At 59.0% G+C, this 26,610-nt stretch overlaps 1 protein-coding gene across 8 annotated transcripts in view; it reads right to left on the minus strand.

The window, feature by feature from the left end:
- Positions 1-1,877: 1,877 nt before the first annotated feature.
- SRCIN1 (SRC kinase signaling inhibitor 1) overlaps positions 1,878-26,610 on the minus strand; it is a 64,122-nt gene continuing 39,389 nt past the window's right edge. For 5 of the 8 annotated variants that reach the window (XM_078065653.1, XM_078065652.1, XM_078065651.1 and 2 more), the window contains 14 exons: positions 26,361-26,454; positions 24,973-25,847; positions 23,808-23,900; positions 23,513-23,556; positions 23,009-23,196; positions 21,654-21,829; positions 16,432-16,562; positions 16,119-16,266; positions 15,537-15,783; positions 14,858-15,092; positions 13,081-13,235; positions 12,645-12,797; positions 11,970-12,092; positions 8,665-9,708 (listed from right to left, as the gene is read on the minus strand). In XM_078065653.1, coding sequence (XP_077921779.1) covers positions 8,680-9,708; positions 11,970-12,092; positions 12,645-12,797; positions 13,081-13,235; positions 14,858-15,092; positions 15,537-15,783; positions 16,119-16,266; positions 16,432-16,562; positions 21,654-21,829; positions 23,009-23,196; positions 23,513-23,556; positions 23,808-23,900; positions 24,973-25,847; positions 26,361-26,454 — 3,691 coding nt within the window. In that variant the 3' untranslated portion in view covers positions 8,665-8,679. Of the gene's footprint in view, positions 2,257-8,073; positions 8,221-8,664; positions 9,709-11,969; positions 12,093-12,644; positions 12,798-13,080; positions 13,236-14,857; positions 15,093-15,536; positions 15,784-16,118; positions 16,267-16,431; positions 16,563-21,653; positions 21,830-23,008; positions 23,197-23,512; positions 23,557-23,807; positions 23,901-24,972; positions 25,848-26,360; positions 26,455-26,610 lie in introns of those variants that run through there. The other 3 variants (XM_036091650.2, XM_036091649.2, XM_036091651.2) reach the window with 1 other exon arrangement.

The following is a 26,610-nucleotide window of genomic DNA, read 5'->3' on the forward strand; positions in this document are numbered from 1 at the left end:
TGGGGGGGGCAAGCGAAAAGTAGCAAGCAAAGAGTAATGGAGTGGAGGGAGGAGGGGGCACCACTCCCCCCTCCCCTCCCGATCAGGGGGTCTCTGTACAGCCAAATCAAACCGAACCATTTCACTGGACCACGGAAGCCAGGCCGATGTGCCCCTCCTCCAGCCTCCCTCCCCCGCCAAAACAGCGGCCAGGGAGAGGGCGCCGTGGTTTTCTTTTTTTTTTTTCTTTTTTAAATATTTATATATATTTATATTACGTATATTATATATATATAATATGTAAATATATTTTTAAAACAATATAAAATGTTAAGACACTTCACTTAAATGTAAAGAGTTGCCTGCAATTAAAAGTAATTGCATCATTTATGAGGTCCTTTTTTTTTTTCCTATTTTCCAAGGGTTTTTTTTTTTTTCAGGAGGGATTTTTTTTTTTTCCTCTTCTTTTGTTATTTTTCAAAAAGGCCTGCTTGCCTTTGTACAAAAATGATCCAAAGCTAGAAAACAAGGATGAACCAACAAAAACAAAACAAAACAAAAAGAAAGAAATGAAGAAACACAACCCCAGTCTCCCTTCCCTCCCCAACCCTCAACAGCTCCCCTGGCTCTCCCCAAACACTGACCTTCCAGCCAGGCCCCAGGGACTAGGAGGTTCTGCCCCTTCAATGGCTCCTTCTTTCTGTGCTTACTCAGGGAGACTACTCCCAAACCCTCCCCTGTGCTTACCCCACTTTGTGCTCCAAATAGGAATCCTGCTCCCCAGGGGCCCTACCCTATCTGCCTCCTCATCCCCCACCCACATACCACCCCGCCCCCCCCCCCCACTGGCCTCTCACTGTGCCCTCTGGGGGACCCGGGGCTAAGCGCCAAAACTGGTCTTCCTCCCCTTCTCAGGACCTGGTCAAAGCCTCGTTGCCCCAGCCTCTGCAAGGCAGGCATCCACAAGTTGGGTCTAGGGGCGCTGGCTGGCTGGTCAGGCCTCAGGGACCCTCAAAGATTTCACCAGGGGTCACCAGCTCCCCATTTAAAAATCATCTCACCCTTCCCTGAAAACCCTCAAATCTCAAAGAGGATGGTTAAAGGTCAAGTCGCTTGACCTTTGAGTCAGAGCTGTCCTCACTGCCCCCCCATCAGCCCCTCTCTATTCCCCCCACTTCCCTCACCACAAGACCCTTCCCACCCTCCACGCCCCCAAATCTAGTTTTCTAGGCCCTTCATTCTTGCCCACCCCCATTAAATAAGTTAATGTCATTTAAAGTGCTAAATTAGGAAACCAAAAGTACCAAATAGCCCTCCTCGGGGCTGCCCTCTTCTGGGGCAGTGACCCCAGTGTCAGGCTGGCTGTTCAGCAGGCCGCCCACAACCCACTACCCAGAAGGGCCCGCTCCTCGCTCGGCACAGGCTAGGTGGTTCCTCACCACAAGAAGGGAGTCCCAGGAAGCCAACTCCTCTCCAGGACACACAGATTCAAAGGCCTCACACCCGCCCCCAGGCCCCCCCACCCCTGCCTCCCTGCCCAGCCCATCCATCTTGACTCCAGGCCCACAGGGGCATGAGCGGAAGTGAGTGGAGCAGCAGAGTTCGGTCACAGCGAAGTTGGGCAGCTGGGCACCTCCAGGGCCAGAGTCTCCCTGCCAGCCTGATAGTGGGGTTGTTCCAACGTCCAGACTTTCCTCCAGGAAGGTTTCCGAGGACGGGGAGAGGGGTGTCTCGCCGCTCCAAGTCTCCGTGGCTCAGAGTTTGTTTGGAGTGCTCTCAGGAAGGGAGCGTAGGGTGCAGGGGCTTTAGGATGGACGTGGGAGGAAGCGTGGGTAAAGAGAAAAGGGAGGGAGGATGACAGGAGGTGGGCCATTTTGGAACAGGAAATCAAGGGAAGGTGGTGTGTTTTGGTTTTTAGTTTTACTGTTCTGCTTTAAAAAAAAAAAAGATAATTAAAAGTGAATCAATTTAAAAAACCAAAAACACCAACAGGGGATGGGTGTAGAGAGCTGAGGAGGGCCACACTTGTGGCAAGCCAGAGACTAGGGTGGGGGTGGGGTGAGATGAAGGGAAGAAGAGCAGGGAGAGAAATGGCAGGGGTCAGGAGGGGGGACAGGCTGAGATGGAGGTGGGAAGGGGCTTCTAGAAGGAGATGGAAGAATTCCTCGCCCCAAAGGAAGTCAATACAGGGATAGAGGTTCTGGAAGCCGAGGGCTTTTCTGAGACTGGGCTCGAGGTCTCATTTGACCCGCTCATCTCTTTAGATGGTTTAGTGGCCTGGAACAAAAACAGGGGTCAGGGGTCAGAGAGAGGATGGGAGATCCTTCATGCTGGCCCCCAGCTGAAGTTTTAAAAAATGAAAAACCTCCACAAATCCAAGAGAAAATTAACTGCAAAAGGAAGAAGCCAGAGGGGCATCTGGAGAGAGTGAGCCCCTGAGATGGGGAGGAGGGGGCCACAGTGGGGGTACAGAATAGAGTAGAGGGGGTGGGTACAGGGTTGGACCCAAAGGCTTGGGGACTGGGGTTACTGACAGGAAAGAGAGCAGGTGGAGGAGAGAGACCAGAGAAGCACAAGGGAGGCCACACCCAGGACAAGTGGACAGGGAGATAGGGAGATAGGAGTGGGGAGGACAGGGGAGGGGAGGGAGAAGCGAGAGGTTAGCTGCCGCAGGGGTGCGGGGTGGCGAGGGGAGTGGCCCCAGCTGGGAGTAGGTGGGCTCTTAGTCTCAAGGGGCCAGCAGCCCAGCCAGACCCTTTTCTGACCTCTACAGGAGGCTGATCCTAACCAGAAGGTCTTACGGGGACAATGTGGGGCAAGCGGGTCCTCCCGGGGGAGCACTACTCTGAAGAACCCCCTCCCCAACCCCACCCCACCCCCAAGCTGGAGGAAAAGGCACTCACTGCATCCAGCCTCTGGCCTACGGCAGGAAGCCCCGCTGCGTGCGGCCCCTACAAGTGTTCTCCCAGCTTCCAGCCCGCTGCGCAGCTCGGCCAGTTAGAAACAGCCGCGCCTCCTCCCACCCCAGCAGACTCCCTGTGTCTAGACTGGTTCTGGGTGTTTGTATGGTTCCAGAGCCATCTGCATCACCTCGAGAGGAGGAGGTGTCACAAATGCAGATTCCGGGGCCCTGCTCCAGAATCTCTCTCTCTCTGGCTCTGGCTCAGGAACCTGCATTTTGGGCAGGCACCCTAGGGGACCCTGCTGCACGCTTCACTTTGAGCGCCACTGGGTTGGGGCTACACGGACCGGGTTTCTCTCTGTCGTATTCACTGCCCCCCCCGCCCCTCCCCTCCCCGCCTTGCATAGCTGCTAGTGGGATAATGAACTGGTCTTGATTAAAAAAAAAAAAAAAAAGGAAGGAAGGAGAAGGGGAGGGCTGGAAACTGCGCTGAGGCTCCTCGGGCCCCCTCCCGCAGCAGCTGCGGTCTGGGCAGGGCGGCTCTACGGCCCACCGCCCCCCCACCCCGGGAGCCCCCCTGCTGGGCAGGCTCTACCAGACGCCAGCGGGGGCAACGAGGAGGATTCAGGCAGCCTGACCGGCCGCCCGGAACTCGCCCTTGCTGTTGGCGGCCCCCACGTGCTCTTCTACCCGCGCAGTGACTCCCCTGGGGTGTGCTGCTCACGCCCCGCAGCGCAATCTACCTCTTCCCTTGCTGAAAATCCAGGCAAGAGGTTCCCCGTTTGGGTCTTCTGACCCCTCCCCCTCTTTCCTGTCGCAGTTCGTCTGGACTCACAGAGGCTCCAGGGCCCCAGCCACAAGATCCCTGGATTCACTGGGGCCTTTGCCCGAGGGGCATGTGCCAGGCCTGGCCCCTGCTCGCGGGGGGTGGGGGTGGGCCCGGTACCTGGGCCCGGAGACAGCCTCACGCCGTCTGACCCCCGGTCACTAGCCCTGGGCTCCAGGCCGGTCCCCGCCCCCCCCGCCCCGTCCCAGCCTTTCCCGTTCAAAGTTCTTGCCCCCTGCTTGTCTCCTCACATCTTGCCGCGTCCCAAGCCGGCTGCTGATTCCCTCCTGGCTGTCCTCTTTGTTCTCGACCCATCTCTCTAGTTGAAAGCTTTTTCTCTTCCTCCCCTTTAGCGTTTGTCGAGAGCCCCGGTCTGTTCTGCGCTTTGGTCTTGGGAACGCCCGCCTTCCAGCTTGGGCCGCCACCTGACTCCTGCACCGCTCAGGTGACACGTCCTCACCCAGGCACTGGCCCCTTTCTGCCGCCGCCAGTGCAAGGCCTTTCCACAGTAGCCGCGGGGACGGTCAGCGGCCTGTGTGGACACCCCTGCTCCTTCCTCACGGAGACCCGGGCGGCTTGTACTGCTCTGTGAGCACCCGTTTGCCCTCCCAGCCGCCTTCCCTCCCGGGTGACTGGCCACAGGGACGCGTCAAGCCCCCTCCCCTGAAGCTGAGGGAGCACATGGCCATCGTGCCCCCGCCCTGTCCCGGGCTGCGGAGGTTCTCTCGTAACACAGCTGCTGTCTCTGGAGCTTTCCGTCACTTCATTTACCCACCAGCCCTCTCCTGTCACTTCCAAGTACGTCCAGAGAAGCAGAATGCTGTCACCTTCAACTTCCAGCCGGGGGGCACTGGAACGGTTCGCGGGGCCTAGCCAGCTGAGCCCCGCACCCCTACTCTTCCTGCAGGTCAGCACGCTGCCCCGCCCCCCCGCGCTGTGACATAGATCTCCCCACAGGGACAGGTCACCTTGTTGTGGCAGACCCTGCTGGCGTCTCTTCCAGGGCCACTCCCAGTGTCCCTTCCTCCGCTGCCCGCACGCCCTCCTTCCTGATGAAATCCTGCCCGGATCAGGCCCTGGGCTATCAGGAGAGGTGGGCCTTTCCCCCAGCCCAAGGGGGTTGGGTCCCGAGCAATCTACCCAATTCAAGCAATTCCGTTCTCCTTGCCAGTGACTGATTCGGGAACGGACAACGGGAAGAGAGGGGAGATCAGTTAGGGGCTTCTGGGAAAGGTCCTCCTGCTCCTGACCGGATCTGTGGGGCTGGGACGCCCCACCCCGGGGAGTGAAGGCAGCCATGCCGGGGGTGGGGAGGAAGGATGACGGGACAGCAGGACCCTCTGAGGAGATGCACCAGGGGTGCAACGGATTTCCTAGCCCTAGTAGAAGAGGAGGGGTCCATGGATTCCCATCTGCAGCAGGCCCGGGCTCCTTGCACCCCGGGGAATCTGGCTCCCATCCCACCCCTGGATCTCCAGCGTGACATCCTCGGGCTTTTTCTCAATTGTTTCCTCTGGTGTCTTTGTAGTATAAGGCCCTGTTGCAGCCACATCTCAGAACTCTCTTCCCCCCATTTTGGTGTCTCTGGTCCTGGCACTTTTATTCTTCCCCTCGTCATTGTCAAAGGCAGCTTTGAGCCCCAAGTGTTAGAACCACGTGATGAGAGAAAGGCCTCTGCCCAGCCCTCGGCGCTGACAAGCGTACAGACAACGACCAAGTGCAACTGAGGACGATGGGGACTGTCCTTCACAGGGCACTTGAGGGCTTTCCCAGTTCCTTCCCACACCTGGTATGATGTGACCTCAGAAGCCTGCTGCTGGGTTTTTGTCTCTATTGTACAGATGAGGGAAGAGCCAGCGGAAGGCAGAGGACTTTGACCAAGTTCACAGCCTGAGCTGATAGGGAGCGCTGTCCAGGCCCAGAGGACAGAGGGCCAGGTGATCCAGAGTGGCTGGAGCAAACTGAGGGTGTGGGGCGGAGGGTGCCAGGAGAACCGGGAGGAAGGAACCCAGGCTGGTCATGGACGTGCTCTGGGCAGCAGGTGAAGGACTTTTGATTTTCTCACCTGGCAGGGAGCAGTGGGCCTGGATTTGAAGCTGGGGGGATGACATGAGCAGATCTGCAATTTACACACATCCGTCCCCAGCCCGCAGGTCTGGGAAAATAGGTTAGAGGTGACAGAGTGACAGGGAGACCCTAGAAGGGCATGCATTTAGGTAACGAGGCATAGGATGGTTTTTATCCCTGCTTCTTTAAGAAATGTCCACAAGGAACGTATATTACTTTGTTAGGAAGAAGGTGCTTTGTAATGAAAGGCAACCAGAAAGTGAAAGCAAGAGACACGGCCAGGCCTATGGCCCTGGGGCGGGGGGAGACAACCTGAACAGTAGGTGGGAGGATGCCCTGGGGGTAGGTGACATTTTCTGAGGGGCAGCCTTGGGCTCAGAACAGAGCCCGGGGCAGGGACAGATGGCACCCCAGGAGAGGAGTGTGTGGTATGAGGAGCAAAGAGGCCCAGGAGGAAGCGGGGCCCAGCGAGGTGAGGAGGTGTGCAGAGGAGAGACGCTCAGCAGGGAGCCGGGAGGGTCAGGGTGAGGGCTGGCCGGGGAGGAGAGGAATGGAGGGCCTACACAGCATCCCCGTGAGCGTGTGTGTGTGTGTGTGTGTGTGTGTGTGTGTGTGTGTGAATGCTTGCGGCTGGCCTAGCCGGGCCCTGGGGGGAGGCTGGAGGGAAGGCCGAGTGGGCTGGGGACTGAATGGAGGCCACAGAGGTGACAGAGGGGCCGGAGAGAGGCTCTGGGTGCCCCAGGACGGGGAGTCAGGGTGAGAGATGGCCGAGCAGTTATAGCTGGAGAGGCTGAAGGCAAGGTGTGTATGGGGGAGGGGACCAGGCACAGGGTGCCAATCCTCCTGCACCCTCGCCAGCTGCATGACCGTGGCTAGAACCTCAGTTTCCCCATCTCTTGAGTGGGCATCAAAAGGACCTTCCTCAGAGTGGTGTGGCAAACGGGAAATGAGAGAACCCGTGTGTCTGGCACCGGGAGCACCCCGCGCATGTCAGCTGCTGTTCTGGACAGGAAGGATGGACACAGGACGAGGGGGACTCAGGCAGTGTGGAGGCAGGACAAGGAGCTAGGGTGGGATTTGCACGGTGTGTCCGGGGACCCACGAGGAAGACGGTGGGCCAGCGGGGAGCCGGGGAGGAGAGCTGGTCAGGGGCGGGTGGGGCTGGGATGGCCGTCTCCGTGGGTCCCTCCAGGGAACCAGCAGCCCAGGGCTGTTGCAGGGCCGTGCGGTGGGAAGGGCTTTGTGATTCCTGGGTCCCGTCCTGGCTCTGATGCCACCTGGCTGTGTGCCCTCGGGAAGCCCCTTTCCTTCTCTGAGCTGCCCCCTCATCAGTGAAGAAGGGAGTTGGACTTGCCACCTCTAACCTACTGCCTCAGAGCCTAGAACCTTCTTCAGGTCACAGCACCTGGACATTTCACAGCGCCCATTCCCACCCTGGCACCCACAACAGGCCTGGCACGCAGGAGCTGCTCAGAAATACTTACTGAACCAAATGAGTGCACGAAAGGTCTCTCTCAATATCTAGGTCCAGGGACCACCCTGCACCTTCTGACCAGGCCACGCAGTGGGCCACAGGTCAGAAACACCCACGGGTGGGGCTGTCACTTCTACACTGGCCCCAAGCCCGCTGACTACATCTGACAGAGGGTACAGCATCCCTGCCGTCCCCACCCCACCGGGGGGGCCACAGTACTTCTCCCTTTCCCCGTTGACATCAGTGGAACCCACCAAAGCCCAAACACTGAAAAGCAGATGCAAAATTGGTTTCTCCCTCAGCTGGGAGATGGCCTGAGAGCCAAAAGCGAGGACTGATGACAGTGGGGTGCCCCCCAGAGAGCAGGGGGCTGAGAGCAGGGAGAGGAAGCCGAGCAGAGCAGCTAGCAGTGGCAGGAAGACAAAGGGACATCGAAGCCCCCTCCCACACCCCAGGGCAGGCCGGGCCTTGGAAGGCCGCGGGCCAGCGGGGACAAAAGACTGCTGGGTCCCCCTCCTCCAGGAGCAGCTGGGGAGAGGGCCTTCTCTGCCAGGTGGGGATCTCCCGAAAGGGGAATGGCCTGGTTGAAAATACGTGTTCTAAACCAGATCCAGAGCGCTGGGGTTGGCAGGAGGAGGGACAAGATGGCTCAGGGGACTGGTGGGGCCGTCCTGGCAGGGAGGAGGTCTCTGGGCATTTGGCAGGAAGGTGGCCAAAGGCGTGCTGGCAGGAGCCGCCCCGCACACAGCCCCAACGCACAGCAGCGCAGGGGAGGGGGAGGGGCCAGGATGGGTCGAACCCCGCCCCCCACGGGGCCACGCCTACCTGCTGCTGGGCCTGGATCCTCATGTACTCCGCCCTCTGCTTGCCGTGCTTGCTTTTGTCGGGGCTGCCCGCCTGGCTCTGCACCGCCTTCAGCCGAGAGGCCCCTGGAGTCACCACTTTCATGGGTGGCACGCTGCCACCACCACTCTGCAGGAAGAGGAACAGGGTGGGGTTGAAGGTGGGATCACACAGGAATCCTAGGTGCTGGGTGGGGTCTCTGGGGCTGGGTCCTCTTCAGTGGGCCCTTTGAGAACTGGAGACCTTTGGACCTCCCTGCCTCCACATCCCTGGCCAGGACCCAGGTCCACTCTCCAAGGCCAGGGTTAAGGCCTCCCTGCAGAAGAGGGACAGGGGCCTCCCAGCCAGGTTCCCAGCAGCTCCCCAGTGACAGCTCTTTGGTGGTTTCCTTGAGTAGCCCAGGGGCAGCAGGTGCCTTCCGGGGAGCCACTTCTAAAGTGAGAGTCGCTGCCATCACCCCCACTCCTGACGAGGTACCCTTTTCTGAGTCTCCCAGAGCATGCCTGAGATTTGAGGGGGGTCTTTATGACGGCAGACAGGGTGGGACCCACATCTTCCTCTGAATGGGAGGATGGGGGTGAAGTCTCCCTAGAGATGGACAAGTCCAGCTCCTCTGAACCACCCCAAGTACCACCCTGTCCAGAACGACTCCGGGGATTCAGAGGCGCAGACAGAGAAACAACAGAGGCAAAGAGAGTCAGACAGGAGGGGGGGAGGGGAGCGTGGGGATGGAAAAGGAAGAGAGAACTTTATTTGTTGGTTTATAGGTACAGAGCAGAGGGGAGAGGACCTGGTCCCTGCCAGGGCTGCTAGGGCCGATCCCTGGGTAGGCCAGCTTCCCAGCCTCCCGGGGCTCTGCCTGCAAACCCCACCCGGTGCCGGGCTCCCAGGAGGCTGGCAGGAGCTGACAAAAGGCCAGTGGCAGGAGGGGGCTGGCGTGGTGCTCCTGCAGACCCCCACTCCCTCCAGCTCTGAGGACCGAGAGACTGGAGCATGAAGGCAGGAGGAGAGGCTAGGGTAGGAGGCAGCCACCTGGGGACCGGGTGGCAGGGGTGGGGGGCTGCCAGGGGGTCCCGCGGCGAGGGCTGTGCCCATCTGGCTCAGGGCATCTTCTAGCTCCCGGAGTGTCTCCTCCAGGCTGTCCATCCGCTGGGTGGTGGCGCCTCTCACTGTGCAGCCTAGGCCTACAGCAGGCTGGGCCCTGGGCTCCCCACTGCAGGGTTGGGAATCCTCTCCGGTGTCCTTGGGGGTCTTCTCTGGCTGGGTCTCAGCAGTGGAGGGCTCCTGAGTGCCGTCAGGGGCTGGTGCCCAAGGGCAGGGAGCCCCGGCTCCTCCTTCCGCTGGGCTGCAGCTCTCTATCCCCAGTCTCTTCAGAGCTGCCCCTTCCTTCTCAGGCGCCAAGCAGCTCCTGGGCTGGGAAGCCTTGGCCACCACCTCTGGCAGGGCCTGGGAACCACTGCAGCCCCTCCCGCTGCCAGCCAGGGTCCGGGGGCGCGGGGTGGGGGTTGTCCTGGGACCGGCTTCCTCAGGTCTGGCCTCTGGCGGGGAGGGAGGGCTGGGGGTACACTCCGTCAAGATGATCCGGGGGACGCAGAAGGCCCTGGGGCTTGGGGCAGCCTGCGGGGAGAGGAGAGATGAGGGAGAGTCTGATCCCGGCAAACGGAACGCCCTGAGCTGGGATGGGGGGTTAGACGCGGGTGAGCCCAGCCCCTTCCTTGCGCAGATGGGAAAACCGAGGCAGGGGAGGGTGGTGACTGAGTTTACTCAGCAAGTCAGAGGCAGAGCCGGGACTGGAACTCAGGTCCCTTCCCACCCCACACTAGGGTCCCCCACTTTCTGGCAGGGACGCCGGTTTCCCCGGAAGCACAGACGCAGGCCTACCTCTCACTGCCCATGTTAAACTCCGGGAGCAGGGCCCACGGGCACTGCCAGGAGTCTGCCCGTCTGTGCAATGAGGTAACCGTAGCACGGAGTCGGTGAGAATTCAGTGCGCTCACGTGGGCGCGGGCTTGGAGCCGTACCCGGCCCGTTGTAAGCACTCGGCCAATATTAGCTCTTTGTCGAATTGACCTGAGTGGCCTCTGGCCTCAGAGGCTGGGGCTGTCGTGCTCTTCTCAGAGTGGCCCCCTCGCCCCTTACTTCTGGAGCTTTCCCAAGGGCTTCACAGCCTCAAGGGGCGGGGCTCACATCCCTCGGCTGCACACGCTCCGCAAAGCTAGAGCACTGCTTCTGTGTGAGCGTCGCCTGCTCTGGCTTTGGGGGAGCCCCCCACTCACTAACCCCCAACTTGAGTGAATTCTGGTCTAATTCAGACCAGCAGAGTCTTGTGCCAGGCACTGTCATATACGTCTTCATCTTGAGTCCTTACTATAACCCACGACAGTAAGGTTATGCTCCTATGGTCCCCACTTGACAGATGAGGAAATCGGGGCTGGGTGTCATGTGATTCTCCCAAGGTCACTCACCCACAGCTAGTTAGTGGCAGAGCCAGGATTTGAACCCAGGCAGTCTGGCTCCAAGTCCAGTGCTCTTTCCACTAAAAGGAGCCATGGGGGAGATTCTGGGGGGGGGCAGCAGGGACCTCAAGCCCCCCACCCAAGGTACCCCACCCAGCCCTGCCATCTGCTTACCTGGATGGAGACTGGGAAAGCAGAGAGGCGACCCATGCCTGCCTGGCTCCACTGCCCAGTGGTGCCTCAGGATGCAGAGGGTAAGCCAGCTCAACCAGCAGAGGGGCTTTGCCCCCTGGGCTCCTTCACGTCTGGCTCCCAGAGGCCAGAGAGAGGCAGGAGCTGGGTGCAGTGGGTCAAAGTGCCAAGGGCACGGCCAGCCCAGGGGGCACCCCCTGCACACTGCTCATCCCCGGACAGCTCCTTGGACCGCTCTGTGCCCGTCCTTTGCCCAGCAGATGGTTTTGTCCACCTGTCTGCTCCCCCTGGCCAAGGAGTCAAAGCACCACAAGCCTCAAGCCAGGCCAGAAATTAGGTGGCGGCCAGCATGGAGCCCACGGTGGCCCAAAGGGAACCAGACAAGGCGGGTGAGCACGCGTATGGGGGAGGCTGCCCTCCTCAGAGCAGAGGCTCTCCTGCCCCAACCTGACTGGGAAGACGGAGGGATTCCCAGACCACCTCCCCCAGTGCCCCCTCCCCGAGTGCAGTCCCCTGGGGGTGCAGACAGCAGGTCCACCCCAACATTCCCAAGAAAAGATAAAGAGAAAATAAGTGCAGCAGGACAACAGCAAGGACTGAAGTTAGAGAGAAGGAAGAACTTCCCAGTGCTGAAAGAGCCAGCCGCCAAGGAAGGGCATGACTTTCTTCTACTCCAAGTTCCTTGACCACTGGGGCCATGCGAGAGAGGGAGGCTGTAAGTAAGCCTTTCTCCTGGGGTGTCCTGACCCCCAGTGCAAGGCATAGGTTCTAGTGGGAGAGCCCCACCAGGCACCAGTGGCAGAGGAGGGGCTTCTGGAGCAGGGACTAGGCAAGGGCTCAGGATGAAGTCAGATTTTGAGTTGGACCTAAAGTCATGTAGTGAGCAGGATCCAAGCTCCAGTCTTGGACCAAGACAAAACCCAGGCGCTGGGTCAGCCCTAAACTATGGCTGCAGCTTGGAACAAAATACCCAACTCAGAATCAAGCCTGTAAGAAAAATGCGGCCACGGCGGGGCGGGGAGTGGGGGGGCGCCAGGTACCAGACTGCTAGAGTCTCCGCGCCTGTCCTTGGAGCCGGGGAGGGGTGAGTCCAGGCAGGTGGGGCTGTGGGAGCAGCGGGACTTAGGGAGGTGACTGGTGTGTTAGCGGGTTAGCGTGAGAGGTGAGGAGAGGAAGGTGTGGAGGCACAGGCAGAGAGAGAGCTGTGAGAGGTGGGGGGCAGCCCGTTACCTTCCATGTGGGGCCCTGGGCTGAGCCCCCAGGGGGCCCCAGGTCCTGGGGTGCCAGCAAGATGGGGATCGGCTGGCGGCGGGGCGTGGGGGGGAGGGAAGACACTGAGCTTCTCTCAAACACCTGGGGAGCAGAAGGTGGGGGCAGGTTTGGAGAAGGGGGCACAGGGAGGACAGGGGTGCTGGTCTAAGGCCCACAGGGAGGGACCCCAGCCTTACTCCTTGGCCCCTCACCATGCTCACTGGCCACTCTCCCCTCCATCTCGTCTCCTCCTCCGGAGGCCTAGGTGGTCAGGGTCTCCAGCCACTTGGGGAGGGGGGCTGAGAACACTTGAGTATGGGCGGGGAGCTCAAGGTACTTGGGGATCAGTGTGTTAAAACACTCTGTCCTCAGAACATTCAGGGCTGGGTGTATCAGAGCCTAGGGGGTCTCGGGGCAGTTGTGGGGGTGTCAGAGGCTACAATGAAAACACTCAACCCTGCGAAGGCCCCGTCCCCCCATTTTACACTGGCAGAGAAATCGAGGCAAGAAGGACGGTTCCCATACAGGCCAGCCCTCGGCAGGAGCACAGGACCCCAGTCACCCCCGCCCCCAGCCCCATACCCCGGGGTCATCTTGGTGGGGAAAGGGAGGGGACTGGCTGAGGCCTCGGGACCAGGCATGCCCCTGACCGACCTCTAGCTCGGCGATGATGCGGTCCTCATCGTCCTCATCTTTGATGGCAGAGGCCATGATGGGCGGTGTGGAGGCCGGGCGGGCCACCTCGGACACGGTCCGGCGCAGCTTCACTTGGGGCTTCTGCACCTCCAGCTCCTCGGACTCGGCCTTCTGCAAGGCCCAGGCCTCCATCAAGACCAGACTCTGCCCCCCTCCAGCAACAGCTTGCATCCTCGGCCCCATCAATGCCAGACCACTTCCTGCCGCAGCTCATCTGCCGCTTCCGCTGTCCCCTGTCCCCTGTCCCCTGTCCCCTGCCAGGCGGCCCCCTTCCCACCATGGAAGCCTGAGCTGGAGGCAGAGTCGCCCTGCGCCAGCCCCTTTCTTTCCTTCCACCCCAGAGGGTCTTCAGAGGTCCCCTCGGGTATCCCGCCGGCCCAGGTGGGGTCAGTACCTTGATGAAGGCTGAATCCTTCTTGCTGGTGACCACCACCTCTCCCGTGCGCGTGGTGGTGAGGCCATGGGAGGAGGGGAAGCTCCGGCGGGGCGGGGGCGGCGGGGGCGACTTGGAGGGCTTCTCCGTGCGGTACCGAGGCACTGTGAGCTCATCTGTGGGCAGCCAAGGGGCTGGGGGTCAGGGGACCCTTAACCTTGGAGTCCGGGCACCCAGGAGAGAAACCTTGCTTCCTCCTCTGGGGAGGAGGGGAGAGGGAAGCTCAGGGAGAGGACACAGGCCCCTCCTCCTTCTCTCTCACCTCCCGATGGAAGCCGGCCCGGCACCCCTCTTAGTGTACTCAAAGTGCGTCCCCTGGGCCACCGACCAGCAGCACCTGCAGCTTCTGGGAGCTTGTTAGAAGTGCAGAAGCTCAGGCCTCTCCCACAGCTGCTGAACCAGAATCCACATTTTGACGGATCTTCCGGTGATTTCATGCACACATTCAAGTTTAAGAAGCGCTGTCCTAATCCATCCATCTCTTTCCCCCTGCCCTTCAGCTGCAGCTCTGCACCCGTCTTCCTCTCTTCTCCATCAAGAGACAGCGGTTAAACTTGCAAGAGCCTGATGCCACCCATCAGGCGCTCCCTGCCCCTGTTCCTTCAGGGGTGGGGGCGGTTTCCAGGGCAACCTACAGAAAAGTCACTCAAACCCGACCCTCCTCTGCCCTTGAGCCCCAGGGCCTTCCCATGACCCCAAACCATGTCCGTGCTCCTTGGCCCAGCATCTTCCACGCGTGCCAATGTTTCAGCTTCAGCTCTGCTTGCTCCTTCCTGGCCTGAACCCCGCTCAGCAACACCAAACACACCCCTCCAGGCATTTGCAGGTGCCGTTCCCTCTCGCTGAAATGCCCTCGCTCACTGGCCAGGGAAAAGCCTACTTGTTTTCAAGACTCCAAGGGGAAGTGACGTGCAGTGGGAAGCCCTTCCCGCCCTCCCAGGGCCTCCTGTAGGACTGCACCCCACGGCTGCAGTTAGCACCCGCATCCCGTGTCTGGTCTGCGCACTGAGCGGGGCCTGGGACAGATCCCTTCGCTACACTGAGCCTTAGTGTCCTCATCTGCAAAATGGGAATAATTACTGTAGCTGCCTCCTGAGGTTGCTGCAAAATTGTAAGGATTAATATATAGAAAGCATCTGGGGTAGTTCCTGTCACGTAATATGCGCTTGATAAGCACAAATGCTAGTATTAAACCCCCACTAAATTTTAAGCTCCTTGAAAACAAGCGATGTCTTTTCTCCTTATCCCCAGCACCCAGCACCCAGTACCCAGCACCCAGTAGGTGCTTGACAAATACAGAGAACAAGAATGAATAAATGAAGGAATGATGACTGCTATTTCTGGTCGGATTTCTGCCTCCCCTGTGAGCTCACAGGCTGGCGGGGGGGACCCAAAAACCAGGTCCACGAGGACCAGCACCACGCCCGTCTCGGCACGGCCAGGGTCAGAGCACACGCTTGGTCACTCTTGCCCCGGACTTGCTCTCCTCCCTGTGTGGGCCTCTCAGCCGCAGTCAGGGCAGTGGGAAAAGCCCCGGATGGAGTCCAGCTCCCCCCTGTCCTCTGGGTCTCCCCACAGCGGCTGAGGGTCAGGCTGCTGAGGCCCCAGCACCTCCCCTCTCCGGCAGTCCGACCCCAGAGATATCCCGCCCAGGTGCCTCCCCCATCAACCCGAGAGCTCCTGAAGATGGGGCTCCCCTCGTCTGGGCTCTTCACCAGTCCCCTACCCGCCCCCATACCTGAGCCCCTCCTCCCACTGGGCTCGGTTCGCGGGGCTGCCTTCTGGCCGTGGGGGACCTTGGGGGGCTTGTGGTCAGGGGTGGGGGCCAGGCCTGGGTGGGCCTTGCTCGCACAGTCCAGGTCAGGGATGGCCTTCAGCAGCTCTGCCTGTGTCTCCTCCAGCAGCCGGTTGATGTCCTTGGCGCTGTACTGGGTCAGGGCTGCCCGCTTCTCCTCCCAGTCTCGCTCAGCAGCCTGGAAACGAGGAGCGGGGGTCAGCCGTGAAGCAGGGGCTGCAGCCCCTTCCCCCAGCCACACATGCCAGGAACGGAGAAGGAAGTTTGGTCCAGCCCCCAGGGGACCCTCAGACTTCTTGAGTATTCTCTGCTTTCCCTGTAAGTCTGGAATGCCACCACCACCATATACTCCTCTCTTGATAATACTTAGCCCTGTTTTGGAACATTCTATTCTGTTTCATTGACCACATAGTCTATTCTTGGGCCAACACCACACTGCCTTGATTGTTATCGTTTTAGAAAATGTTTTTCTGTCTGGCAGAACTCATGCCACCATCAATGTGTCTCTCAGACTTCCTCCTCCCCCAGGAAAAAGTACCCATGTGTTGGCGCTTCCCAATCTAGGATGGTGGTAAGAATGTGTGAGCTGAGCTCAAGCACCCCCCTGTCCCGGGCCCAGCACCTCAACAGACACAGCCTTGTCCACGCTTCTCTTGCCAGCAGCATCCAGGCCTTTGGTGGGGTTGCCCCCCTTGGGAGTAGGAGGGGCTCCCTCGGCCGGCCCGCTCAGCTCGTGGAGGTTCAGTGGAGGGCTGGGGGGTGGCATTTCGAAGTCCAAGCTCTTGTTGAAGTCTGTCTCAGCCGTCACCTTCTTGGGGGACTGATTCAGGAGGTTGTTGGGGGGTGGCCACACACCCTCGTCCACTTGCCTGGGGTTGGGAGAGTTAGGAGCAGTTGTGAGGCCCGCATGTTGGTGGCCCCATGCAAGCGAAGCCTGGCCTGGGGGAGGCAGGGTGCGAGGAGGGCTCTGGGATCTTGCAGGACAGATGGGGGGGCCTGGGGAGGAGTGACCGCATCCAGCATAAGGGAGAGCCAAGCCTACACCGTGCCAGGGGTCACAGGTCAGAGGGGAGGTGCAGATCCAGTTGGCACACGAGTGACCTCTAGAGGAGTCAGGGTAAGGGGTCAGGCTAATCTATCAATGCCTGGCATGTGACCTCCCGGGAATCGGAGGTCGGAGATAAGACGACAGGGAGGGAAAGACCTTCGGATCTGGGCCAGCATGTCTGTGACCCCACGGCAGCGTTTGAGCAGCCCGTCCAGGCGCTGTGGCTCCTCCTTCAGGAACTTCACGGCCTCCACCTCCACACGCAGCACTACCCGCATCTTGCTCTGCAGGCCTGGGAAGTGAGCTGAGGCACCAGAGGAGTGAGCTGGGGAGGGAGCAGCTCCAAGGACAAGGGAGGATGGGCAGCAGGGAGGGCAGTGCCCGGGGGTGGGGCTGGGCGTGGGGGTGCAGCAGGGACTGCGGGCCCGGACCGCATGCCACACTCTCGCCTCCTCGCCTCTGGGCTCACCCTTGAGCTCGGTCAGCGTCTCCCCGAGCTGCTTCAGCACCAGGGCCTTCTCCTCCAGCTCCGGCCCTGGCACCAGCCGGTGGTTGTGTGACACATCCCGCTGGATCTTCTCCACCGACTTCTCCAGGTCACTGCAACCAGAGAGAGACCCCCTCAGCCCCTCTGGCCCCAGCCCAGCCCCCTGAAATTGGGCAAATGGCAAGAAATGAGGCCACCAGTCAGATCAAAATTAAAAGCCATCCACCAGGCTACATGCCCAAATGAAATCAGAAATGCCAAACCCCAGAGATAAGACTTCAGATGAGTTCCCTAATAGGTGCCCTGGGTCCCCCCCCGGCCCCGCCCTCACGGCGCCGTCGAAGTTCTGGTCCTTAGCAACATCAACCCAAATCTCTCTCCCTATAACTTGCATCCTCTGGTTCTCATTCTGCCGAGGAAGCAGGAGAGAACCCGGCGGCCTTTCAGGGAACTGCAGGCAGTTAGCTGCACGTGCCCCTACAAGGTCTCTTCTCTCAAGGGGAGGCACAGCCACATCCCTCTACCCTTTCTCGGCTATCCAGATGCTCAGCCTCTTTCCTTGAGGACAAAACTGCTTTCAATTGTCAGAGGGTTTATGCTGAGCTTGTGCCGTTTTAAACCCCACATCTTTCTAAAATGTAAGTCATACCAAGTCATTCCCCCCGTGTTGAACCCTACATGGATCCCGTCATCCTGAGGCTGAACTCCAAGTGAAGAAGGGCATGAGGGTAGTAGGTGAAAATTTGGCTCTAGAGTCAGACAGATCCAAATTCCAATCCCAGCTCTGCCCCCCGCAGCAGAGAGATCTTGGACAAGTTACCTACTATGTTCGGGCTGCAACCTCCTCATCCAAAAAATGGGGGTAGTAAGAGTTCTTCCCTCCAGGGGTCATTGTGAAGATTAAATGAGCCAATGCAGGGGTGCCTGGGTGGCTCAGATGGGTAAGTGGTTAAACATCTGCCTTTGGCTCAGGTCATGATCCCAGGGTCCTGCGATCGAGCCCTGAGTTGGGCTCCCTACTCAGCCGGGAGCCTGCTTCTCCCTCCCTGTGCCCCTCCTCCTGATCATGCTCTCTCTCTCTCAAATAAATAAATAAAATCTTAAAACAAATAAATAAGCCAATGCAAATGGGAAAAGGGTGGTAAAGGGTCAGTCCCTGGGGGCTGCTCTTAGTTTCCCTCCAGCCACATCCCCTGTCCTCATCCGGCTTGCTTTTGTTCAGAACTATCCACAACTTCTCCAAGGTCCTTGTATGTGCTGCCCTCTCTGGGCCTTTATAATGCCATTTCCTCTGCCTAGAACACTCCACTCACACACACACACACACACACACACACTCACACACATGCACACATACCCACACATGTGTGACTAATCCCCACTCCTCCCTCAGGTCTCAATGGGAACTGCTCCCCCACTCCCTACACTCGGGGTTGGGGGTCTGCTTCCTGCCTCACAAACCCTCAGAGCTCTTGCAAGCTGGGCTGTGTAGCTCCTGGCAGGCAGGGACCATGTCTTCTGGATTCGTCTCCAAGTGCCAGCATCTGGCCCGTTGCCTGGAGCAGAGTAGATGTCTGGTAAATAATTGTGGAATGAATGGATAAGTGAAAGAAGGGACTGCAGCCCTGGCAGGTCATCTCGATTCTGTGACTTGAGTCACTGACATCCCTGACCTACATGCAGGACTTTACACACATCCTTGTCACATCCCATCTGCTGGATTTCAGCTCAATAATCCAGGTGGAAACAACTTTCGGCTCGCAGTTCTACCATCCAACAGACTTGCTCCCCCTCAAAGTGCTGTGTCACTAGCAAATCTTATCAGCATGCCTATACATCTTCATCCAACTAGTGGATGAAAAGACTACATTGGAGCAAAGACAAAATCCTGTGACTCAGCACTGCCATCTGAAGCGCTCTCTTGTACTGAGCACTTACTGTACACCAGGTGCCATGGGCAGCCCTCCACTTTCATTACCTTATTTAATCCTCACCAACAGTCCTGGGCGTGGAAGCCATTGGTACCTCCCGCTTACACACAAACCGGAGCTCAGACACCAGACTACATTTCCCAGCGTCCCTTGCGGTTAGAAATGGCCACGACTCAGGTCCAGCCAATGCAATAGGAGTTGAAGAGGAACATGCTGCCTCCAGGCCGTCCCATAAAAACCTCCCACGGAAGCTCCTCCATGCTCCTTTCCCCTTCCTATGGGTTGAAAGGCAACGACCCTGTGCATGATCTTGGAAGGCACATATTGAAGATGGCCAAACCTCCATTAGCTTAGGTCCCTGAATGGTTGCATGGAGGAGGGTCATTCACTAACCCACCCAGTACTGATCCATGAGAAAAAAAAGGATAGGTCCATTACTTTTGAACTATTATATGATTTGTTATAGCAGTTACCCTAACTAATACAATGAGATTTGGCATTAAAAAGAAAAAAAAAAAAAAAGAGGCTCAGGGAGATGAAGTGGCTTGTCGAAGGTTATACAACTATTTTGTGGCAAAGGAGAATCTACTCATGTCTGACTTCAGCCATTGGATCATGCCATACCCATCCCTGTCCCGCCCAGCCCATGCTCTGCCACGTGGGAAAGAACCACTGTTCTTCCCTGCTGTGTGTGACACCTGGCTGGCTCAGGGTGTGCCGGTTTTGTAAAATGGTCACTCCTGAACATCATTCTGAGGGGGGAGAGAGACTCTCATTTAAAGGAGGACTCAGGTAAGCCTTTGGGAGAACACAACAGTGCAACTCTCGGGCAGGACTAGGTCCTCCTTAGGCTCAATTAGCACCTCGATTTTCTGATCAAGAAACCTGCCAAAATTTTGGGAGGGTTGATTTGGAAAGGCTCTGCAAATGAGCCCCAGACTGGTCCAAGTCTAGTCACCGTTAGCAAAAAGTGGCTGGGCTTTCCCCGCCCCAGGTTCAGTCCTGGAGGGGTGGAGAGCACAGGGTCAGGACAGAGCCAGCTCTATAATTTATGGGGCCCAATGAAAAATGAAGATTTTGCCCCTAGGTAAAAAATTATTAAGAATTTCAAGATAAGGATGCCTGGATGGCTCAGTCGTTAAGCGTCTGCCTTCGGCTCAGGTCATGATCCCAGGGGCCTGGGATCGAGTCCCAAATCGGGTTCCCTGCTCAGCCAGGAGTCTGCTTCTCCCTTCTCCGTCTGTCACTCCCTCTGCTTGTGCTCTCTGTCTCTGTCTCTCTGTCTCTGACAAATAAATAAATAAAATCTTAAAAAAAATAGAATTTCAAGATAACAACAGCAGAGCATGGAGCCATTAAGAGCATGGGGACCTGTGTGGCTGTGCAGTTAGCAGGCCTACAAAGCCTGTGCTGGCTTAATCCAAGTTAGGCTCCAGAGGCCAAAAGTTCTCAAGTCAGCAGAGGGTACCCCTCAGAGCAATGTCTAGACAGAGCTCAAGTGCTTGGCTAGAAAAACAGGTGAGAGAGCCACGCTGAATGAAGCACGGGATTGGCTTTAACTTCCAGCAAGATGCTGGGGCAAGAGGAAGGGGCAGAGCAAAGCATACAGGAGCTGCAGCCAGAGCAGGGGTAAGGATGGGCCTGCTGGTCAACCTAATGCCCGGGGAGGCTATGGGAGCTGGCAGGGAGGGCTCTCATAGCCAAGCCAGAGCCACTGCAGGGCTGATGTCCAGCCCAGCCCAGGCCGCCCCCCCAAAAAAGCAGGAACCCCCTTCAAAGTGCATGGAGAATCCTACCAGAAGCAATGGATCAGCCCCCAAGCCCTCTCAAGTGAGCAGCTTGAACAGGGGGTTTGATAACAGGACAGAGAGTAGGGAGTCTGTGTGCTTCCGGAGAACTGAGGCCCCCAGGGAGGCGGAGGACCAGACGCTCCTATGACAGAAGATTAAATCTGTCCTTTCATCTCTTCTGCCTCTGTGCTTTTATATTTTCTTTTATTTTCCTTTAATGTCTCAGGAAATTTCCTTTTAAAAATCCCAACCCAGCTCCTCTGTGCTGAGTGAAAAGGGGCAAGGAGAGGACAGAAAAGTTGGGTAAATGGAATTCTCTGGGTGAGGGGGGGTGACAGCTGCCAGTCTACTTGGAGATCTGACTGAGGTTGTCACTGAGCTTTCACACCTGAAATGATGGGGTGGCTGCTGCCAGCTTATTTCCAAGTGAGAGGGTCCTTACTTCATCTCAGCCACAAGGGGTCACGGGACTCTTTGCTTTCCACCCCACTGAAGTACACAGGCTGTGTGGGCCCAAGGCTGAGAAGTAGGGACCCTTCTTAAGGAGCCCCTTTGCAAGCTGGGCTCTTCTGAGAAGCCTCTCCTGGCTCCCCAAGTCATTGGCCAGTAGAACCCAAACCCGCCCTGTAGAGAACTGCAAAAATCTCAATACTGGGCACAGATAAGGAAGCTAAGGCACAGAGGAGGACAGAAACTGCCCTGATCACATAGTCTCTCAATGCTGGAGCTGGACCTCGGGTCCCTTTGTGCCCTGTGCCACCAAGAGGGAGGCCAGAGAAAGGAGCAGACCCCAGTGACTGACAAGAGAAGGCTGCTGTGGGGTGGGGGTGCTCACTCAGTGGATGGACAGCAAAAGGCAGCTTCTCCCTTCAACAGTGCCAGACAATGGGATCTTGGCCAGACAGCCATTTGCTAAATTTGGATCAGAGGACTGTCTCCCGTTAACCCTTCCATGTCTAAGCATTTGGGAGCTGGGTGTTCTCTATTCCTCACTCCTTCTGAAAAAGCTAGAGCTTTGTTTTAGCAGCACCAGGCCGGGAGGAAGGTTTTCCTTGGCGATACCTGGTCTCAAAGATCAGGGAATTGGAGTGGCAGCAGTTGCGGCTACCCAAGGGTCACTCTGTAGAGGTCACGGGGCAGAATGAAAGCAGACAGAGGACAGAGTAGAATCCTGCAGCTGGCCACATGAAAGTAAGGCCGCGGGTCAGGGGGAAGCCAGACTGTGAACCATGAGGAAGCAAAAACATAGCAAAAACAGGGCATCAAGCCAGAAAAAGAAAATAAATCAGGAATTGTGCCAGATGGTCAAAGGTTTGTGGGTCACAGAGAAATCAAGCCACAGAGGAGAAGGAAATCAGGCTTCAGACCAGACCAACGTCACCTGTGATTCAGAAGGAAGGGAGCTGCGCCTCCCAGGGAAACCAGGTTGCGGCCGAGGCCGCTCCCCCGGCCCTCCCTCCTCCGCCCGGGAGCCCAGCCTCACTTGAGCTGCTGGGTAATGAGCTCCTCGTCGTTGAGATAGCGCAGCCGCTCCTCCTCCACCAGGGTGCGCTGCCGCTGCAGCGGGTCCTCCTGCCGCCGCGCCGCCTCCGACACGCGCATGCTCAGCTCCGCCTCTGTGCCTTTCAGCAGCGCGCGCAGCGACTCCAGGTTTTGTAGCTGCGGGACGCAGAGGGACCGATGGACCGGAGTGGGAGGGGATGGAAGTACTCGGCAGGGGAAGAGCCGGGGGGGGGGGGGGGGGGGAGGGCGTGGAGGCGGGCAGAGGACAGCCCGATGCTGGGCGGGCTCCACAGAAGAAGCGGCTGCTCGGCTGCGGCCGTGAGCAGCAGCGAAAGGGCGGGATGGGGGAAGCAGAGGCCCAGGACTAAATTCTGGGGAAGAATAGAGGCAGGAGGAGAACGGCACGGGGATCGTGGAGGGAGAAGTGCTAAATTGGGGCATGCAGAACATGCGGCTGCGTGGCTGTGGCCGTGAGCAGCAGCAAAGGGCTGATGGACGGGGGCGGAGGACAAGGTTACGGGCTGCGGAAATACAGAGGCAGGAGAACCAGATGGGCATATTTGGGGGGCAAGAGGTAGCCCTATGTAGGGCCGTGCCGACCTTGCGGCTGCAGGGCTGTGGCTTCGATGAAAGACTTGAGCCCTGGGGTTTGATAGAGCTTCCGTGGCCGGCGCAAGATTAACTTAACTTCTAAGGCCGAGCTGGGGCAATGACGGAGTGGGTGAGATCTTACCCGTTGCCCAGATGGCAACTCTCTGCCCCCTCTCCAGCCTGTCTCTGCTCATTATTCTCACCTGACGGGCCCCAAGGCCCTCTCGAGGAGCGGGCACAGCGATGCCAGGCTCCTGACTGGTGGGACCATCTGCCAGGCGGGGCAGAGCGGAGAAGACTGTGCGGACTCAGAAGGGGTAGTGGAGGGGATCTAGGGGGAGGGTTTCCGCCCAAGGGAGGGGAGGGGAGAAAGAATGCTGGGCAAGAAGGAATTGGGACTGCCCTGAGGGATACTGACAGGAGGAAGGGGCTTAGTGGGGTGGACTGGGGCTCCAGGAGAACGGTGAGTATTCAGGGAAGGGGAAAGAGGGCGTAGTGAGGGGAACAAGGGCGAGCGGTGGGGCTCGGTGAGGGAGCAGAGATTCAGCGAGCGAGCGGGAGCTTGAGGAAGGGTAAGGGGAGAAAGGGTTCGCAGAGGGGCCCAGTGAACCGCAAGGAACTCCGATGAGGGCGTAGGGCATGGGGCGAGACCTGTGGGAAGGGTTTTCGGCGCTAGTGGGTGGGGTCTGTCGGGGAGGGGCTTGAGGGGGCGGGCACGGGGCGAGACCCCGGAGCCGGCCGTACCTGGAGCTTTCGCAATTGCTGAAGTTGGCTGCGCAGGTCGCTGGTGCTGTTCTGCAGGCCACGCAGGTGCAGCTGCATCTGCAAACGGCTGAGGGCCGTGGGCTGCCCCGCAAGAGTGCTGCCGGCCGAGGGCGGGGGAGGGCCGGACACTGGGGTGGCGCCGCTGCTCCGGCTGCCTGACCCACAGGCTGCAGAGAGGGACCACGAGGATGGAAGAAAGGCAACAAACCTTGAGCCTGCAAGGGGCCAGGACAAGGCCCTTCCCACCCCTGATCCTCACAGTAGCCAGAGAAGCATGTGGCTCTGACCCCCTGCCCCAACTAGTGGGTCAGCCCTTCTGTGAGGAGCAAAGCACCAGGGCAAAGCCGTCTTGGGCTAAGGTGACTGCTCATTGATCCACCGAAGCCCAGTGATGTAGCTGATGGTTTAATCCCCACTTTACAGATTAGGAATCTGAGGCTCAGAGAAAGCAAGTACGGGGGGGGGGGGCAAGGGGCCACTCACGTGCTGAGGGGGTGCCTGCTCCATTGGAGCCTTCAATCTTCTCGCTGTGGCACAGGGGAAAAAGGGCCATCAGAGGGTCCAGCCTGACCCCAGACCGTCAAAGCTGAGTGAGACTTTAACAAAATCGCCTCCAGTCCCCTGATGTCAGGATAGAGTCCCAGAGAAGGAAAAGGGCTCACCCAGAGTCACACACTGCAACATTGGCAGAGCTGGTCCTAGCACTGCTGCTGCCCACTTTCCCTTCCTGTTGCCCCAACCATAAGCCCTGGCAGTGGTGTTTAAAGAAGAACCTTACCTGGGGGTCTCAGGCTCCGAGCCTCGTAGTAGGGCGCTCTGTACCAGGCCTGTGAGGCTGGCAATCTGCTTCTCCATGGCCTCCATGCGCTCCCTGGAGAGGGTGGTGGCTCTGAGCAATCCCTTCTCTGGGCTTGGGGTCCCTCTTGCCCAGGCCCTCATTCTTAAGATTGATAATTAGAGGAAATACCATTCCCTCCCCAGCCACCAGCACACAGACAATGCCAAAGGTTCAAGCCCACAGTCCCCCACCTAACATTGGTAAGGCCCCTTTCCATCTGACAGTCACCCCCTCCCTTGCCAGCCCCATCTCTCACTACTGGCTCTCTGATGGGCCCCACTACCAGGCCTCTCTGTGCCCTTTCCTGACATGCCCTCCTCCCTACGTCCTCCCTGGCCATCCCAGAGCCCCAGCAGCTTTAAGGAGTCCCTCCTCCCACACCACGTATATACCCTCCCAAGGGAAGTACAAGTATTTTTTAATGTGTCACCCCCACTAGACAAGGCAGGAACCAGGCTTGCCCAGCTCGGCATCCACAGTGCCCAGTGCAGTGCCTGGCACACAAGCCACAAGACAGCTGTGTGAATGTGAATTGCTTCTCCTTATCTTTTGGCAACACTGCCTGAGGACAGAAGGGGATGGGTCAATGCTCTGGGTACCTCCTCCAGCCCTGCACCCTTAGGATGGAGCTGAATAATGGGCAAGGGTTCCCCAGCTTGGAGGCTACCTAAAGGAATACCTCTCTGCCCATCCCTATTTCTGAGCAGCACCCCCTCCCCAGTGGACTTCAGCCGACCGTGTGCTGGACAGCTCTCAGGGCTGCAAACTGAGCAGGAAAGGCACTAGAATGCTGGTTCAGCCTCAGTTTTTGTTGCAGAAACTGAGGTTCAGGGAACGGATGCAAACCCAGGTTTCCAGAGACCTTGTCTGAGGCCCTTTCATCTAACCCCCAGATCTTGCAGAAGGAAGGAAAATGGCCTGTCCATCTCTCCAGTGCCTTTCCTGCCACAGCCAAATAACTCCCGTGAACCCTCAAGACTACTCTGGGTCTACAAAGGACTCTGGGGCCTCACAGTCCAGGACACAATCCTGCCACAGGCTCTGCCGTTGTCCCCTCATTCCACCCCACCCCTAAGAGCCCCGAGGCCTCGTGAGCGTCCCTCACCTGGTCTCCGTGTCCTTGGCGGGCACCGGCGGCCCAAACCCAACGAGCGGGCGCTCCCCAGGCCCGGGGAAGAGGTCGGGAGGGGGTGCTCCGGCCGTCGAGGAGCCCCCCGTGCTGCGGGTCTTGCCTCCGGGGCTCTCTGCGAAGACCGACGAGGAGCCCGAGTCTTTGCGGAAAGACTGGCGCACCGGCGAGCCGCGGCTGGGCGGCCCCGAGTAGGGGCTGTGCGGAGGCTGGGGGCCTCCGGGGGGCGCCGCCACATCGGCCAGCTTCTGCGGCGACGAGGGCGGCAGGCGGAAGCCGTAGCCGTCGCCGTAGAGAGGGCCACCGCCCGCCGCCTTGTAGAGCGAGTCCTCCAGGTCGGACTGCAGCGCGGCGGCCGAATAGGTGCTGAGCGAGCGCACCGAGCCGCGCTTGTAGAGGCCGCTGGCCCCCGGGTAGGCGAACGGGTCGCCGGCGGCCGCGGCCAGGCTCAGGCGGCCCTCGTGGAGCAACCCGTAGGGGTCGGCGTACAGGCCCTCGCCCTTCACCAGCACCATGCCGCCCGCCTTGCCTGCCAGGTCCTCGTCCGGCTTCACGTCGCGCCGCTCCAGGATGGCGCTGGGGCTGGGGCTGACGCCCTGGGCGGCTGGGGCGCCCCCCAGCCGCTCGGCCGCGTGGTGCACCGGGCTGCCAGCGTAGGAGGGCGGGCGCCCCCCGGCGTAGGAGAGGCGCGAGCGCGACGGCGAGCCCGACTGCAGCCCCGATGGCAGCCCCGATGGCAGCCCCGAAGGCAGCCCCGGGGGCGGAGAGCTGGACGCCAGGTGCGGCGCCGGCGACAGGTTGTTGAGACGCCGTGTGGGCGACGACTCCCGCGAGGCATACACCATCTCTCTCTGCGCAGAAGACAGTCCCAGAACCCCACAGGGCTGGTCACAAAGGGGATCCCTTGCGCCTTGCGTAAGGAGACAGCATCTTCCCCCTGATGCTTAGGAAGTCCCTTCTGTCCTCTGCCTTCCCTTGCTCCCGCTGTATTTGGGCCCCTTTCCCATCAGGGCTCCCAGCATGGAGGAAGAAGTGGCAGATGGAGAGGCACTAGAGGGGCAACCTGCGGCCCACCCTGTGGTGAGGGTTGGGGAAGCAAGAAGGGAAGCAGTAGTTTCTGATAGAGGCCCCCTACAATACCTAGAGGCCTGTTGGAAAAATCCTGAATGGAGAGGAGAGGGGCATGGCAAATGAGGGGAAGGACCCTTCCATGACCACAATTAGTGGAAGCCACCCTCTGCTTCAGCCTCTATGTTCCCTTCTCCAAAAACTGGCCCTCATCCCTGTTGACAAGTAACTAGACTCCGTGCTCCTGGACCCCATCTGCCCAGCCTCCCCAATGCCCTGGGGATCCCCAGCCATACCCGGAGGTCCCCGTTGGTAAGGTGTGAGCCAGGGAAAGCGGCGTAAAGAGGCTCCTTCCTATAGATCTTGATAATACTTCGGTCCTGGATGTCCCTGGGGGGAAGGGGAAGGTGCAACGGGTCACCATCCCTCAGCCCTGCGATAAGGAGGGGTAGCTACTACAGGAAGAGGGAAGAGGGGTGGCAAGAGGGGCCAAGAGCCCCAACCTCTTCCTAGCTTCTTGCTCAGTGCCTCAGACTGCCTGCCACC

Source organism: Halichoerus grypus, chromosome 2 (genome assembly GCF_964656455.1).
Source record: "Halichoerus grypus chromosome 2, mHalGry1.hap1.1, whole genome shotgun sequence".
Classification (NCBI taxonomy): domain Eukaryota; kingdom Metazoa; phylum Chordata; class Mammalia; order Carnivora; family Phocidae; genus Halichoerus; species Halichoerus grypus.